We start from the raw sequence: 17,951 nt of genomic DNA, 5'->3' as shown, positions 1-17,951 counted from the left end.
CAACCCGTTTATTCATAATGTGAACAATCTGCAATGTACTGCCTCTGCTGCTTCTTGCGAACTGGTATTGTTTGGGGATTTTGGTTTATAGTGTGTGATTAATTACGTATTACTTACTTTTATAGCACGTATCTGGCATACGCATGTATATATTGGTTTTTTGAATACATACATAATAATGTAGGCTACCATAATCGGTCAATTTTCGGCACGTGGATATGTATCGGCTAACTCCCACTAGGAGCTGTACAACACAATCTGGAGCACACGGTTGATTCACTGCAGACGGTTCCCGACGACAACGAAGTGAAATTCAAGAGCCAAAGCCTTTCTTATACACAGCGGCAAGATTGTGTAGCAACGTACCCTTGCCGACGTGAAGGGAGGGAGTGATTTATACAAGATTACAATAGGGTAATAAAGTAAAAAGCGTTTATCTTAATGTGTGGTAGTGTTTAGCTTTGACCTCTTTAACTGAACTTATCCGAAAAGCGTAGACATTTTTGACTTTAATTTCGTAACAACATAACAATGGGCATGAGCCTGTGCCTGTGCATTTCGTCAGAAGAATGCTTTAGGATCTCGAGAGTTTAACATGAAGAAGCTAACAGGGTAGTCGAGGCCCTCGATACCTCGATTCTTCGCAGTATGAATTAGGTGTAAAGCTCGGTAAAACAAAGAAAGAGTAAGCCCACTTATGAGGTTTATTGCTATCAACAACAAACTCGGGACATGAAGATGAGCTTCTGCCTACCTTCCTGGGTGACATCTTCAGAATCTCTTACAGACTATGTCGGAAAAGTTGTACTAAACTTACATGACCATCGAAATCGAACGGACATGAAAATAACTCGGAAGAAAAAAAAATAACACAACCTACAAAACAATAGAATACCAATCGGATTAGTTTAAATTACACATTGCTTTTTTATAATAGTTTGTGGTGTAATACATAGTTATACACACTGCAAGAAAAAGAAAAAAACGCAAACCTTTCCTTCTAATGAATATTAATAATTTGTATTTACGTCGTTCGATACTTGGTACATTCATTCACTTCCTGCACGCATTTTGACAGTAGGCCAGTAAAGGTGTTTATCATAATTTCAGTAAGCATGAAAATTTGCCTATTTACGCTGAATGGAAGCGCCTAACACCGCTAGCTATAAACGATAAATAGTGCCCTTTTGCCTACATCGCCATAATAGCGTTTATCCCGAATATTGCCTGGGTTTCGACAAACACCATAAAGATATGGAAACGGTACGCAAGTATGTAACCCTCTCATTATTAGCCATCCTCACGATGGTTTACACGATACCTAAATAGTTGATTGCCTTAATGTAAATACAACAAAATCGATTATTTAGCGTAGCAGCAGCGGTTGATTCACGATCGTCTTGATGCGTCCTGGTGCAAAGGATGCGAAGTACTATTGCAAATGTAAACAACTGCATAATCGGTACACGCGGACCGGATAACCCTTAATGGGATGAGCAAAAGCATATGTGCACGTTTTGGTAATGTGTATATAAATGTAAATGTATGTGTATAATTATACGTAAAAGTGTAGAAATGTATATAAATATAAACCGATGCGCGAGCAATGGTTACATAAACATATAAACAATTACTTTAATCTAGCCTTGCTGTGTCAGAGCACATAACAAGAATGCAATATTAAATTATCAAAAAAAAAACATATAAAAATAAACATATGAGCTCAGTTGAAGAAAATCCAACACAGAAATAAAAGGATCGCGTGCAACAAATCCTCCAGCGAAGTTCAACACACAACCCGAAAAGCAGCACTCCAATTTTGCCTAAATAATGTGTATATGTGAGTGTTTGTTACTAAAAAAGAAAGAATTGCTGTCGGAAGCACAACAGCATGCGCATTTTACTGCGTTCGAAGTTTGTTTGGATCGTGATAGTGCGAGGGCGCTACGCTCGGGTGCGGTGGAGGCGGGAAACACCGAACGTGCTCCACATTCGATCCTTCTATATCGTTGCTTTTCAGATATTTGTTCAGCACGGCAAAGATCTGCGAGTTCAGCACTTGGAAGCGGCGGATGCGATCGACCATGCGCTTCAGATTCTGAGGAGCGGAATACAAACAAATGGATTTAGAGTAAAGCAATAAAAGCAGGCTTTTGGGTATTATAATCACGCGACACATACAATGCCTTTCACCGTGTCATCCTTGCCGTCAACGCGTTGCACACGTAGAATGTGGTAGCAAAAATCGAGCGCTTCGAACTTACGCTGCTGGTTCAGCAGCACGATAATAGTGCAACCGGCCCAGTGAAGACCTTCGCCGAACAGTTCTCTGCGGAAATAAAAACTCAGTTAGAAGCAGTTGCCCTGCGAAACGTCGCGCCACAATCCACGACTTACTCGACCATATATTCCGTGCCAGCGACCGGTATGCAGTAGACAAATTGTAAAGCCGACCAGAGCCGATGAAATTCCGAACATTCGTCAATGTTCATCACGCCGTTGATTGGTGGCGGACCCATCCAGATGGGATCGTCCAGAAACGATTTAACGCGCCCAAGGATCACCTCGAAAATGCTCAACCCACAGCACAAGCGTTCGCGCGTCAACAAATCACCTTCACGTGCAATCATGGCTTGCTGTAAACAAAAGTAAATCAACATTAAACCTTTATATATCGCTTCGTTAGGCCGCCTTAGGAAGGCGAAACAGTTTACCTTTGCCGTGCCCAACTTTTCCACATTCGGCACTATCTGCAGCGAGGCGTACTTTGCCTCGAGTCGCTTCTGTTTGCTCTCCGGCTTCTCGCCATCCTTGCAGAACGGTCTGGGCAGTATGTTCTGGAACGGTGCGGCATGCAGCAGATCACACACCTCCTCCTGCGACAGGGCCTGCTCGATCAGCAAGCAGAACAGCAACGAATTGCCCATCTCCCGGAACGACTGAAACAGCTCCGTTTTGGCATCCGGGTACTGGACGATATCGACCAGATGTGCCTGATAGTAGCTCAGCACACCAGGCGACCCATAATCGCACAGCGGCAGCTTGCAGCACTTGGGCATTGCGGACATCAGCGTCTTCGTGAACTGTAGCAGATTGCCCTGCACGAGCGGTTTCACAATATCCTTCAGTATGATCTCCATCACGACCGCTATACCCTGATAACCGAGCAGACGACAGATCGCATGGAAGTGGGGCGCACCGACAAAGCCCCCATACTGGCTGTACTGCGTCGAGTAGGCCGCATTCAATGGTTTCGAACCCCACAGATAATAGTGCGACATAACCGGTGCCTTATCGCGCGTGATCGGTCCGGAAAATGCAATCTGCAGCTTGTTCCGCACGAACCGGTTCGTGGCCGCATTGTAACAGTAGTTGGCGAGAAAATCGTAGTTCAGCTCGACGAACACGTGCAGCGTGATGCGGCCGTACGGTGCGAGCACGTTGTGATTCGCCTCTTTCAGCATCGCATCAAAATCGTCCAGCGCTAACCACTTCGAGAGCAGCTTGTGGCACAGCTTGTTCACCGACAGCAATGCTTCCAGCTCTACCACGCCGGTTATATCGCTCGCCTCGAACCGACAGATCGCCAGCTCCAAACTCTTCTGCATATCCGCATTGATGCGCTGCGTGATTAGCTTGTTCAGATCAATCGAACGTCCCAGCAGCTGCACGTGCCGCTGCTTCAGCAATGTTTCGTACCGATTATTGCGCGGGTACGATTGGAAGTTAAACCCGAGCACTTCACACTCGACACGGAATCGCTTGTCGAGATAGATGCTGCCAGCCAGCTGCTTGTAATGGGCAAACACCTGTTCGCTTAGCTTGTAAACGAACTGATCGAAGCACAGATTCACCTCGGCCTCCACCTCGTCGTACAAGAACTGCTTCCGGAAGATGGTGAGCGCATACAGGGCTGAATCGTTGTATAAATCGAGCGGATAAAGCACATATTCCATCATTGATGGTTCCTTTGTGCGTAGAATGTGATCGGTCAGAATCCAGGGCATTGACATTTCGATCGGAAACTGGATGCGCTTTTCCATGGTGATCAGATCGCTACACTCTTCGTTGTGTTGATGACGAACCGTGCATTTCTAAAACAGAGGTAAAATTCTGTCATTCTCAGGGATGAACTCCATGTTTTATTCTGAACACTCTATTTACTCGACTAGGATTTTGTTTCTAAAATTCGAAAATTTAGCAAAATTAAAAAAAGCTGTACTTACATTTACTTTTCTGCCCATCGTCATCTCGAGATAAAACTCCCGGTACCACAACTGCGACAGATCGCAGCACTTCTGGAGCGTTTCACTGAAGCTAAGCAAGTACGTCCAATAAAACGATGCCTTGTGGAATGCATCGATCTGCGACAGACAGGACCCGTCAATGTCCTTCCGCAGCGTACGCTTGCCACCGGACTTGTCCGCTATCAACGATTCCAGCATCGTGCGCACCATGTACAGCTGGGTGGAGGACGGACCGACATTCAGCCGGGGCACATTGATCGGGAACCCACTGTCCGGGTCCTTCTTACCCTTCAGCGCCGGGTCCTGCGACGGTTCCGTCCCCTTCTGCCAATCGGCACACGTTTCCCGCACGGACATCACGATAGACCGTATCAAATCTTTCTTGTTCTTGACCGCCTTCCGGAGCGGTTCGCGCAACACCAGCTGCACAAAGTCCTGCAGCTCCGCGTAGATGCTACGCCGTATTGCCTCGCACAGAACCGTTTCAATGCGGGCCATCAACACCTGCAGCCCCTTGATCATCGCGATCACCTCAATCAGGGCAAACTTTTCATCCTCAGAATAGTTGTACCGCGTCGCCCGTTCGTACTCTTCCGCCTCGGCCGGACATTCCTTGTTCTGGTGGTGATCGGTCGGGTGCAGCAACTTCCACGAGTACAGTTCCGTCACGACGGATGTCCATTCGGACAGCAGCTGCAAACCTCGCAACGCCAAATCGGCGGTAGATTTATTTTCCGCATCCGTCGCGTTATCCTTGTACGTGGTCGTCACCTCGTTGCTGTAGCGCGACAGCTCCGAAATGTACTTCACGTGGTCTTCACGGATCGTCGGCAGATGTACCATCAGATCGGCCTGCGGGCTAATAGCGGTCGAGCTTGACAGTGGCCATTTGCTTGGATCAAAGTGTTTGCTGCGCTTAATATAGTTAAACGGCGCTATCTGCATGTCACCAAACAGTGGCACCACCTCCAGATTTTTAAATATACGATCAATCCGATCCAACCGCAGCTTCTTCTTTTGGTCCAGCTTGTTGATGTTACAAATTTCCGAATCCATCAAAAACAACCCGAAACCCATCACCTTCACCAGCATGTGCTTCTCCTCCGGCGTCATGTACATCTTCGAGTCGTACATGTGCACGCAGATATTCACCACCTCGGACAGCAAATCCTCGTAACCCGGAATCTTCTCGAGCGTATCCTTTACCGTGTCGCGGATCTTGTTCTGCGTCGCGAGAAACATGGATAGATTCTGGGACTCCTGCAAACTGTGCGAGTCCGTCATCACTTTCAGAAACTGGGCCGCCCGACGGTACGTGCTGTAATCGTTTTTCACGCTCGACTTCATGTTCTTCAGCTCGTCCAGCACCGCGAACATGTTGATAAACTTGCCAAGCGTTAGCAGATACGCTTCCGACACGAAATCTTTACGCTTTTCTGCATGGCATAATCTTTTCACCTCGCCGGAAAATGCTTCTATCGCTTTGCGCTAAAAAAAACGAAGAGTGAAGATTCAAGAGGTAAATTTACATAAATTTGTAATTAATAATAAATAAAGGATAAATTGTTATTGTGTTTGTACAAACACAAAGTCGGCTGAGTCACGAAGACTGTTGGTAAATTATAGATTGATTGTATGCTGGCATATTTGTTGAGTGCTTGATTGATTGATTGTAGTAAATGTGACGAAGGCCGAATGCTTACTTGAAAGTACATGAAGTTCAGCAATTTGTTCACTTCCGGGCTGAGGACTTCGACCGTCTTCTCGTAGATTTCCACCCGGTTTGGCTGTTCGTTCGATTTCGGTTGCGGTATGGCTCGCGAACAGCAGCGCCAGGTGTAAAGCATAACCGCATGCTTCTGGCCCTCGTCCAGTAGTTGGTTCTAGTGGTAGAGCGCAAGAAATCACCGTAAGTACAGCTTAAATTCTCATACAGCATCGAAAGAAGCGGATGCTGCGTGGCATGCCACATCGCTGTTCATGCTTCAGCAGATCCATCCTCCGAAGCTATATTTAGGGCAGCACAACGTCTGCGAAATACTTGATACGAACCAGATTAGCATGAGTCGTTGCTTCCTCGATGTATTTAGCTATTCCCGTCACAAACCCGTTCCGATCCTCGAAATTTGTATCGAAATTGGCTTGATACACCACGGAACAGGGTTGTGCTTCTATGCATGGCTGCTCGTCTGGCAAGGGTAGCTCATCCAGTACCTCCACGTTGGACAATGCATCCGCTAGCGTTATCTTTTCTTGAGCCATTGCGTTGATAGTGATACTGCAAACCAAAACGGAAACAATTCGTTTAAGTTAATGCACCTTTTGTGTCAATATTCCTTTGTGTATATCACTATTCCGGCGTTCAGGGGAAAAAATTGTCGAAATATATCCCCCTGTTAGCCGAGGTTCTAGCATTCGCCCTATTGAACGTGCTGGCACTAAATGCAATCAGAACATTTATGCATGAGTCATGCAAAGATACATATGCATCCGCACCTGCTCCTGCTCGCTACAAAGTCGTACAATAAAACTTACCGTCAAAAGCGGATGTGACTAATATTTTCTATGAAGTTGATTAATATTGATTGATGATGCACAGTTAACTACATAGAACACTATAGTTTTACCGTCTAACACTTAAACTAATGTTATTCTATACACGTTGCGCGTTAGCAAAGAACGTAGAAATTCTTTACTTCAATGTAATATTATTAACCACTACTCCCATTCACAATTTTGCTGTACACAACTATTTTTTTCCTAGACGATTGCCGTCTAAACCAACGCCAGCGATTCACGCTATCGTAGCGCTTGGCTGTGTGGTGGTGTCAGACTTCGTGTCTATGCGTGTGGTAGTGATGTACAGCGACAGCCGTCAACGCCTTTCAATCTGGGACAGGTGCAAACGTATGATTCAGTGAAAAGAACTATGGAAGGAATATTGTTATGATGAGCACGCGTGTATACATAACTAACTGAATTTTACTTCCATAGGTGATACTGAATAGAATGAAATAAAGAAAATACTGATTTCATTGTTTGTTGCAAAACTATTTTGGAAATAATTTATAATTTGAACTGCTGAATAAGCTTGGTATCGAACAACTCCACGGGATTTATTGCATTTCACTGTCACACGTCACATCTGTCAAAAGACACTGTTTCACAATGGCCGCCGTTTTGTTTTGGGCTAACCTTTTGATTTAATGCTACACAGCTACACAACAACCGTAGCAACCTGCTCAAAATCAAATAACATCAGCGATGGCAAAATGTTGTGTTTTGTGGTGACTCGGAACATTTGAAACGTGCTGTAATAACTGGAGAAACGATATTTTACATGTTTAGATTAGACATTAAATAGGTCGTCGAGAAGTGTTACATTTAGTAAGCATTCTAACACCAAGATAAAGCTGCAATGGAGGTAGAAATAGATGAGCCGGTTTGTTTACTGTGTCAGTTAAACTGCACCGATCGGCACTGCTTAACTGAGCGGATAAATATTAGCAATGGCTCGATGGCTGATGTTTTATGCAAGCACTTCTGGTTGTCGGTAAGTAGATTGGTTATATATTTAACAAAACTATTCAATTAACTCTTTCCTTTGCTTCAGAAATCCTCTTGCGAAGGGCGATACATCTGTGCTACTTGCTGGGACTTAACATATTCCTTCCATAAATTCTACATCGAAATAGAACGAGTGCACTCTGTGCATTCAACAGCAACTATTAAGCAAGAGTCAGTTTACACAGAACAGAAGCAATCCTGCTCGACCGAGCAGCTGGACTGGTTGCATGATGAAAATACCTTGCTAACAAATGCAAATGAAGTTTACGTAAAAGAAAACTATACCGGCAGCGATACTGAATCGACAGTGGAGCCCACGGATGCTATCGATCGAGATGCCACATCAGAGAACGATTCAAATGTTCCTTTATCGTCGCTCAAGCAAGGATTCACATGTTCCCGCCTCGCGCAACAAAATAACGCTTCTGAAAGGCCTTCACCATTTCCCGGTGTAGGATTGTCGTTAAGCCGAATAATCGGCCGTTCGCTCGAGCTTCTCTGCCACGACTGTTTCCGTCAAGCGAATTCCGATACCCAAGCGCCGGAAAATGTAACGACCGCACGCTTTACCTTCGCTGCACTGTTGAAACACTATCGGCAAGAGCACAACAAAGCTGGTTATGCAGTTTGCTGCAACCGAAAGTACACGCGTAGAACGTCCATAAAGATGCATCTGCTGTCACACGGTAGGAAGGTGACATACTGTTGCATTCCCTGTGGTATAAAGTTTCGCAAACAGGATTCTTTAGACGAGCACAACCTGCTCATCCATACGTCGGAGGAGGAAAAGCAGTTCAAGTGTGGCCAATGCGATAAATCGTTCGCGACCGAGCACCTGCTGAGCTCGCACGGAATTTGGCATGAAAATATTGCTAAAAAGAATATAACTTGCAACATTTGTAACCTATTGTAAGTGGTTTCGAATACGTTACCTATTGATAAAGAGAGTAATATTGATCTGTTGTTCCTCCCGTAGCTTTGCCAGTCAGCCATCGCTAAAAAAGCATCTTGCACTGTATCACCCATTGCCGGAGAGCACTGAGACGCACCTGGCTTCTGGCAATAGCAGCAGTACGGAACCCACCGAAGAGCGGCTAGTTGGTTCTCAGTATCGCACACGCATTTCAGCGGCAAAAATCAGCGAACAGGACGAGCTTATCAAATGCCACTGTCTGTTAAACTGTAACAAATGTGAATTTATTGGGGACAGCTTCATACAGCTCAGACAGCATATGATGCAGGCGCACGGTTTGCGGCGTTGCGAGGTTACATGCTGCGACCGTACGTACAGCAAGCGTCAATCGCTCTACGAGCACTGCTTGGTGCACAAAAATCCCGAATGCTTCCGTTGCGATGTGTGCGGCAACAGCTACTCCAGCAGTCGCAGTCTGCAAAATCACAAATGGCGCATACATACACCGGCCGCGGAGCGACCCTTCTGCTGTGACGTGTGTGGCGAAACGTTTGTGAAGGATTACATGCTGAAGCAGCATCTGGTGCATCACTTGGCGAAACATAAAAAGCTCAACTACTGCCAAGAGTGCAAGCGTTCGTTTACGACGGCGACGGTGCTCAAATCCCATCAGCAGACGTTTCACGGTGGTGGTTTCAATTGGATCTGTGATATCTGTGCGAAAGGGTTCAACGGTCGCACGCTGTTCGAAAACCATCGTTTAACACATTCGGTCGAGGGAAAGACGCTACTGAAACATCAATGCGAACTTTGCAATAAATGGTACGTAGGAGGTTTTAGACTCAAATTCCTTTATTTTTTTTTTGTAATCTGTTAACATTTCATTCATCCTTAGGTTACGAAATAAAAAATCCTACCAACAGCACCGGATACGGTGCCACAGTAGCGATGGACCGGTGACATGTAAATTCTGCGGCAAGGAGTCAGTTAACGCGAGTGCATTAAAGTCACACATACATCTGCATCACGCTTCACGGCCCGAGTATCCCTGCACGTATTGCAGCAAAAGCTTCAAGACGCCGTTGCGCCTACGGGAGCATGAAGCCACACACACCGGAACGATACTGTACCGATGCCCGTGGTGTACGCGTACCTTTGCCTGTGGTTCGAACATGTACAAACATAAGAAGGCGGCCCATCCACAGGAGTGGGCTGCCTCGGTAAAGAAACGGTTCGGGGAACGTTGATTGCGGTATTGTATTGTATTGCACTCGAGATGTCAATTGCAAATCCGATGGCAAACTGTCCAAACGATATGTTAAGGTAGATCGCTTGATCTAGTATTGAGATGTTCAGACTAGTGGAATGAGTAAAATAATTCATTGAATCACTGTGCAGTTTAGTTACATTATTTTTAGTGAATCAGAAGGCTGATGGACAGTTTAATTCAAGGCATGAATCGGGAATATATTGAAACGTTCCAAAAGCTATTTCTAAAGGCATTTTTAAATCATAATAACGCTAATAATTGTTATTTATCTGAGGCTTGCAATAGCATTTCCAAAAAATACTCTCAACATATCGGGCCAACCCGTGGAGGGATTGAAGCAATTTCCGGAACTGGCCTCTCCCTTCCCGAAATCAATTTAACATTTGCTGTCTTCCAATCACCTATCAGATGTTACGCTGATAAGAACATACACTACACTTTAGGCCTTTAGACCGAGAAACGAATACTTAACCTAGCTCTCAAACACAAATTTCCAAATGTGAGCCAACTGTTCACAACGAAAGTTTCTTTTAACTAACTTCCGGCCTGTTACCACTACTACTATATCGACCATGTGAAGGGGCAAAGGCGAATGAAGCTGCCCAACTCAAAGTCTGTATAAAAATAATAAACGACAACCAACGGCAGCATGGTGGTGTATTGTTAGTGGCGTCGATCTTCACACGACAGGACCGGTCCAAAATTCCATCCTGACCGGACTAATCCCACACTTTAAGCAGAAAACTAACCATCCAACTACTGGTAAATAAAGTCAAAGAAAGCCAGAAATGGCTAAGACCTCTTGAGGTTGTTGTGTCGATAAAGAAGAACACACCATTCGTTTCAAGCGTTTTTCATTGATTAGTACGGGCAAAGTGTTGTTAAATGACTTTTTTGGCAGCTCGTGAAACTGTAACCGAGGACAGAAAGCTGCATGCAATTAAAAATAGCTCAAGCAATGATTATTGTTCATAACACAGTTAGCTCAATGCACCCAAAAGAGTGTTGTCCGGAGTTGTTATTGCAGTCAGCGCAGCATCAGAGACTCACAATAGGAAAACCCATGGTTTTCCTTTGTGTGAAGTCCCACAGGGCTTAAAAGTCCCTACGCAATATCCAAACCTGATGGTTTCTTGCGGAACAGATAGGTTTCTCTCATCAACTTTCCAAAAGGACGTCTTGCTAGATGTTAGATGCCTTAATTATACTGAAACTTACAAAGGATTACTACATAATTTTTATAGTTGAAAATATTGTAGTCTGAATGACTTCCGCTAATGGTTAGCGTAATGCAGAAAACAGCTTGCGGCAGTTCGGCTAGCTACAATTGACTGTAGCGTAGGACAACAGCTGAAATGAGGCGAAGATTTCTTCAATAACATCGCGATGGATCGTTCGTGACTACGCTTGATCTTGGCTCGAAAATCCAAAGCATATTGTTTAGCAGGAAGAAGGCTGGGAGTCTTTTGCTTTGTATTGACACTAGAACGGCGAAGACTTGGCGAGTGCTTGTTCTTGTTTTGTGTAGACCATTGTCTTTTCTTTCTTCCGTTTCATTATTTGTAACAAACTCCCTAATAAATGCAAACATACTCCACGAGAAATGGGTGATCATCAATGAACAGCATTATTATTCGAACCTATCGGTTCGCCAGTTATGTCAAAGTGAGTTTTATAAGCCTTGCCTTCTTTCCATAGATTATGTTACATAGTGTGTTGTGCATCTGTAGTTTTTTTTCGCTCTCGCTCTCGCTGCCCCATCGATGAATAGCATTTAGGCCACATAACAACATTGACATCGATCCAGACGCGGCTGATTAAAATATTCATCGTCTTGCACAGGCAAAATGCGGGGTACCGCACCATGAATGGAATCCAGTGGAAAAACAATAAAATTGATCCACAAAAGCTTCCTCGATCGGGGGGGATGGGGGGTGGGGGAAAAACATAACACACCGAGCCATTCAGCCGATATTACGAGCGCCGAGGGACAAGACTACACGGCCGTGCGAGATGAACAGAGAAAGACACACAAGCCAGTACGTGGAAAGGTAATCTTACTAAAACCCAAATGAGTAAAAGCAGTGCGGAGTAAGGAAAATGATAACAGCGAATAGCGAACAAGAAAACCAAAAAAAAAAGAAAATGAAGCACACACAAACAACCAATGAAGTGTGTACTCTCTCGGCAATAATCCTAAAAGAATAGGCTTGATCAAATAATGGAAAACAACGTCCTTAAGTGGGGGAAGGAAAAACAGTAGATGCACAAGCTGATAGCGAGATCGAGCGAGCGAGGCGAGGGGGGGGGGGGGGGGGGAGGAGGGGGGGCGGAAAAAAAAGTGCGAACGGTCTGCTCTGTGTGCGCATGAAACACGCCGGGTGGGAAATAGGTGACAGACGTGGAAGAGCCCTGGCCAAGAAGAGCAAGCAGCGTGCAGCACTCGAGATGAGCGCTTAGACGTCAGTGACGGAGCCACACTAGTGCGCTTGGGTAACTCCACTGGGTGCCGACTTCATGCCGAATCCGGACGCTCCAACGAGTATTGAAAGTGAAACGCTAATGGAACCTACTCACCAACAACATCTCCACAGAGATACAGCCACACACACACACAATCAGTGTGGCTCCACACATACCGTCCTCTCGTCCATCATTTATTCCTCCTGGCTTCGCATGCTGCTGCTGCTGTGGGCCCGTCGACCCAACAACACCTCAGCCCCCCCCTCCTCCCTCCGCGTGACACCTCGTGCGACCCTTTCTCGTGTGATCCTCTCCACCGTCCCCCTCCCCTTCCACTATTTTGCCCAACCGCTAGCCGCCTGTTGGCCGTTTTGCCTGGCGGGTACCGGTTTTAGGAATGCATTCACCACCTCCACCGAAACATCGGCTGCGACGGCGCGCAGAGGAATCTGCAGGCGCTACCTGGCCTTTTTCGAGCGTGCTGGGCCTGGTTCGCTACCATACGGACGACGCAACGTTCAGTAAGCCGCCGACTGCGCTCAAGAGTAGTTTGCTGTCTACTTCGAAAACGGTCCGTCGTACGTCGACGTCGAGCAACGAACAAGAAAAGAAAACCAAAAAAACAAGTCACTTTTTAAAAGCTCTCCTACTGCTGCATACGGTAAGCACCGGTAGTGTTTTTTTTTTTCATACGGTAGAAGAAGAGGCAGGAGGGAGTGGAAGTCTTCAAAAGTCGTGTGCGCATAGGTTTCGAATGTTGAGCAGAAAGCTGCACCGCCATTCTAGTTTTTTTTTGTTGTTTTTATGTGGAGCCGTCGTAAACCAGCTCTGGTACCCCTCCGAGAGCGGTGGCGACAATCTCGCTTGACCCCCTACCCATTCAAGTGTGTCCCCGTAAGCCCCGCTCGGGCTCACCGTCCAGTGCTACTACTCGTCTAGTGCTGCTAGTGATTTTCCAACCAGCGTGCGAGTCGCAAACCGTCGCACGACACAGCCTCACACACAATCAACACCAAACCGAAGAAACTTCAAATGGAATTGGAATGCTGCGTAAGATCTGGCCCAGCGCGGGGTTGCTAAACTGGCGAAACGAGCCCCGGGTATCTAAGGGCGTTCAGCGCTGCTGTGAGTGTTTTGCAGTCGGGTGTAATTGTCTTGCAGTTGGCCTACATCTGGGTCTCTGTCTTAACGACAACAACAACCAAACCCTCGCGAGGTGTTAGGCGTGGTGGATGCGGTGCTAAAGTGTGACTACGAACAGATACCGATGCCCCTGGGGGTGGGTCCCTTTGCCCTGGTCGGTCGTACGCTTCCTCTTTTCCCCCCGATCTGGCCCGTTTGTTGTTTTTGGAAGCCCCCCGGACGTGTTTTTTTTTTTTACGCAAATCCCCCTCCCAAGCAGGACGTCGAATTGCAGAAGCTCTCGAACGACTCACATCTGCACCTGACGTTTACACCACCGCGTGTGTATTGTACGACCGAGTCGTGGCGGTGTGTGTTTGACTTCTTTTGGCCTGTATAACATTATCGTATCTCGAGTGTGCTTGCCTGCCGCGAAGGATAAGTGAATGTCTTGACCGTCTTGTTTTTCGCATTGGCTACCTTCTAAATTGCAAACCGCGACTCGCAAATCAAAACAAACTCGTCTAACACCTCGTTTTGCTCGGAAACATCGCTCAACAGTGCGTATCCTATCGAGACACAAAGGTAAGCGTTATTGGGTGTGCTGTACGTCCTTTTTTTTTTCTTTTGGCTGCACACCTGGACACTTGTCTGGCCAGATGTCTTTGCAGCAGTCGAGAAGCAAATCAAAAACAGCTAGCGTTCGTAGATCTCCACACCACCGCCCATTCTGCATCAATCAACCAGAAACGTGCTTCCAATCGCGTCATATCCAGAGTGTCATTAAGTGTCTCAAATTCCTAGTGTTCTAGTTCACTCTTGCTGTCTGCTCGCAAACACACGCTTCCTGGTACGGCTCGGTGATAGCCAGTGGTGTAACCTTCACTTTGCCCACCCTACCTGTTTACACCCGATGATCAGCGATCCGTTCCCAGCTTATACCTGTATCGGTGTCCTTCACATTTTGTCGCCTCCGTGCGCCTAGGCTTAGGCTTTTGCCAGCAGCCGCCACAGTATATAGAGGAGTAGTTTTCCCTTTCTTTTGAGCCGTTAACTGCACCGGTCAGAGGCAACCGGTAACGAGCTCCACCGCAACGTTCGAACGACCCAGGGGGGGGGGGGGGGGGGGGAGGGCCCAGGAAGAAAAAAAACTAGTCTAGAAAGAGAGAAAGGAACGCGTATCCGCTGACGTTGCGTTGAGGTGATCCGGCTGACATGGTACACGGGTTTCGAGAAGCCGTACCTCGCCAACCATCGACGTAGTTGCTGCTTCCTTTTTTTAAAGTTTCATCAAATCGTTTATTGCACATCGCCAGTGGTGCCAGATTTAGGCGAGCGACAGAGATGCTTCACCGTGACCGTTGGATGCTAGGCAGAGTCGTTGGTCATAGACATCGACAAACTTTGTAGCAAAGTTGTGGGGGGGGGGGGGGGGTTTATTGGACGAAAACGAGAAAAAAAAGAGCAACAACTGCAATTGTTGGTACGCTCGCATCCCCTGTACGTAACGTAATAAGATCATCAGGTGCCATGAAGGCTCGACTTTCATGCGGAAGCTTGAAAGGGTAGGGCGGCTATTGCCTATCGGCGATACCTGCAAGATGTCACCAGAAATCGCCGGGAACAAAAAAGGTGCACGGCCGCATCTGTCCCCCGACATGTCTGCGTGCCGCGTGTGATGTGTGTTTGCTCCAACCGGGCGTCTGCTCAATTATCGCATCTGTCATGTATATGGGAAGGTTATGTAAGTGTTTTGCGTTTTTCTTCATTATTATGTAATTATCACTGACCCGAACATGATGGCTCATTGATACCTAGCTGTCGCACGATCGAGTCGCAACGTTGATATGGTGACTCAGTGTGACACCGCGCACCATCATCCTACCAAAGCGATCGGAATGTGGGTTGCGTTTATACCGCATACTTGACAGGGCCGCATACTTGGCAACGGTCAACTAAACACCATTTTGGACGCATATTGGTCATGGTGTGTGTGTTTTTTTTCTTCTTCTCTGGCTGTGTTTTTTTTTGGTGAAGCAATCTGGGGTAATATGAATGCATTTTGTTTCTTTTTTCTTGCTGCCATTTGGCACCCAACTGGAGTTGCGGATTGCGCACTCTTACATTTCTCCATCTCATGGGAATCGGCCACAACAGGCCAATATTCAGGAGGCAGTTCTATTGTCTCGTAGTGTATTGAGGCAGTTTTGTTGTTGTTGCTACCTCGTTTGCTGCTCTATCGCTCACTCCGCACGGTGTGCAGTGGGTGACGCACGGCCCCATCCACAATGGCCACCGTTGCCCAGCGCTCAAAATGGTGGCTGTGGCGAGGAAAAACAAATGCCCGAACAGCGAAACAAACCATCGCATGACGACACATGCATTGTCCATTATGTGTCGGGAACTGGTGTAAACGGTGGTGGCCCCTGCAAGCCGAGCGGTTTCGATATTGAACGATCAATTTCTGGCTCCACGCATTCCGGCGGGCGGGTAAGCGAGGCGCGTGTATTAGAGGCGAGTGCACCGTGTATTACTGTGTGGTTAAGCATTCCAGATGAAACAAAAAAAAAAACCGTCACAACGGTTCTGGCTTGCGTTTTGGGTGGCAGGAAGACAGGAAGACTGCCCCCAGAATATACCGTGGCGTTGCAAAAACCTGATTGACGTCTATTGTCAATACGCTCGGTGTGTCATTTAACTGTTAATTTATACGCAGCTAACGACTCCTCAAACCAAAACCTTGAGATGTCTAATTCCATTCTATTGTGTAGCTCGCGGGACGGGTAGTCTCATACACCTACTAAAACCAAGTCGTCTAGAAAACCCGGTAGTGAGCAGCCCCTCTACACCAAACCTTCGCACACAGGAACCTACCGAGCCGGAGATATTCTACCGGAGGAAATTCATTAGTAAATCAAAGTCGTTTCGCAGAAGGAAATGGAAATGGAACGGACGAGTTTCGTACTTGACAATGGTATTCTGAGGCCCGGCGTACACAGAACCGTGATCGCAGACGTTCCGCAGGAAAGAGCCACAACATAAATCGTGGGACTTCTGTCATGTATAGGTCGCGGGTGGCCTGATGATTCCCTCTCTCCCCCTGTTTCGAATCGTGAGTTGGCGTTAGGTCTTCGGTGTTCTTTATTAAGTTCATCTTGTGCTTAGAATCTAAACACAACCAAGCAAAACCCCAAGGAATTGAAGGGGATTGCTTGTTGGTTGCGTCTTGCTGGTCGTGTAGTACACCTTCGGTTGAGGGCCCAAGGTTCGCAGGCGACGCAGGTGTTGGTTCTTGAAGCAACACATTCCACCGCCTGTGCAAACCAAACCGTGGCAAACGTGTGGAGCACTCGCTTAATCCATCACAATGTCGGCAATGTAATGCATTCCCCACCTGGGATCGGCGATCGTGCAGGGCTTATTGTTCCGCCAACTGTTCCGGTAGTGTTTGGGGTTCACGTGCCACTATCGGTATAGTTATTTAAGCCGCTTGCGCCCTAAAGTAAAGGTTTTCCTAATCCACTGTGTGCGTTTTTTCTTTCGCCTTTTGCTTCTTTTGGTTAGTAAATCGAACCACCTAACCGGGCGCGCTAGTTGTAACCCAGTGGTTCCGGGTGATTTCAATGCTCAGTGAAGCTCTTACTTTTCCCCACGTTTCTACAAGTACTTTCATTGAATTCGCGAACAGGAAACTGCGCGAGAGTTGTCGGTATTGGGAACCAGAAGAGAAGGAGAGCCGACGAAACAAAAAAAAAACTTTGTACACTACGGCAAACAATCGCGCGCGCGCGCACGTACTGCGTAGATAGTTGGCCATTTTCTTTTCTCTTCCCCGTCCAAAAACAACAAAAAGAAACGGGGCAACAACAGATTTGCCTTTTGAGGAGCTGCCGAGTGTAGAATTGCAATGTAGTTTCAGCTCGTAATGCATGCGCCGCTCGTTGCACGCACAATATATAGTCTGCGACCGTTCGAACCTTTTTTTTTTTTTGCTCGCTTCCGGCGGTAATACTTCGATGCCTTTTTGCTGTTGTTAGACGTGTATCGATACGTATCGTACGGGGGGCATTGCTGCAACAGGGCCGCCGACTCTTCGGGAAAATCTTTGGCTACGATCGCGTGTGCCTGGGTGCATTTCGAAACGTCTATGTTAATTGCATCATTTCGCGCTTTCTTCCACCGTTGTTGTTTGTGGCCACGGTTTTCCCTTTTTTGCATGGGTCCTCCCGCCCCCCATATTTAGCTGCACGCGCTTAATTTGTGTGCCTTGTTTCGGTGGCGATGTTACAGGCAGCTGGTTTTTCTTTTTTTTTGATTAGGATGGATGTTTCCTCCGGCCGGAACGCATCTGTGCAGGGGCGATGCGCGG

General features: G+C 46.7%; 2 protein-coding genes across 2 annotated transcripts; one reads left to right on the top strand and one right to left on the bottom strand.

Annotated features, from left to right (window-relative positions):
- Positions 1 to 1,900: 1,900 nt before the first annotated feature.
- On the bottom strand, positions 1,901 to 6,509 carry LOC128717825 (cytoplasmic FMR1-interacting protein). The gene is made up of 7 exons (XM_053811501.1): positions 6,300 to 6,509; positions 5,951 to 6,130; positions 4,227 to 5,735; positions 2,715 to 4,094; positions 2,398 to 2,636; positions 2,182 to 2,329; positions 1,901 to 2,098 (listed from the first exon to the last, which is right to left on the bottom strand). Exons 1-7 carry the CDS (start codon positions 6,507 to 6,509, stop codon positions 1,901 to 1,903), a joined length of 3,864 nt encoding a protein of 1,287 aa, XP_053667476.1.
- A 1,156-nt stretch (positions 6,510 to 7,665) lies between these two features.
- On the top strand, positions 7,666 to 9,974 carry LOC128708306 (zinc finger protein 808-like). Its single transcript, XM_053803284.1, has 4 exons — positions 7,666 to 7,800; positions 7,861 to 8,723; positions 8,791 to 9,549; positions 9,623 to 9,974. Exons 1-4 carry the CDS (start codon positions 7,666 to 7,668, stop codon positions 9,972 to 9,974), a joined length of 2,109 nt encoding a protein of 702 aa, XP_053659259.1.
- Positions 9,975 to 17,951: the final 7,977 nt, after the last annotated feature.

The sequence above is a fragment of the Anopheles marshallii genome, chromosome X, assembly GCF_943734725.1.
Source record: "Anopheles marshallii chromosome X, idAnoMarsDA_429_01, whole genome shotgun sequence".
Taxonomy (NCBI): Eukaryota; Metazoa; Arthropoda; class Insecta; order Diptera; family Culicidae; genus Anopheles; species Anopheles marshallii.
This window is presented reverse-complemented; position numbering and strand designations above follow the sequence as displayed.

Coding starts and splice junctions, on each gene's coding strand:
- LOC128708306 (XM_053803284.1), top strand. CDS start 7,666: ATGGAGGTAGAAATAGATGAGCCGGTTTGTTTACTGTGTCAGTTAAAC. Junction 8,724..8,790: donor TGCAACATTTGTAACCTATT/GTAAGTGGTTTC, acceptor TTCCTCCCGTAG/CTTTGCCAGTCAGCCATCGC. Junction 9,550..9,622: donor TGCGAACTTTGCAATAAATG/GTACGTAGGAGG, acceptor ATTCATCCTTAG/GTTACGAAATAAAAAATCCT.
- LOC128717825 (XM_053811501.1), bottom strand. CDS start 6,509: ATGGCTCAAGAAAAGATAACGCTAGCGGATGCATTGTCCAACGTGGAG. Junction 5,736..5,950: donor TGAACTTCATGTACTTTCAA/GTAAGCATTCGG, acceptor CGTTTTTTTTAG/CGCAAAGCGATAGAAGCATT. Junction 2,099..2,181: donor ATGACACGGTGAAAGGCATT/GTATGTGTCGCG, acceptor TCCGCTCCTCAG/AATCTGAAGCGCATGGTCGA.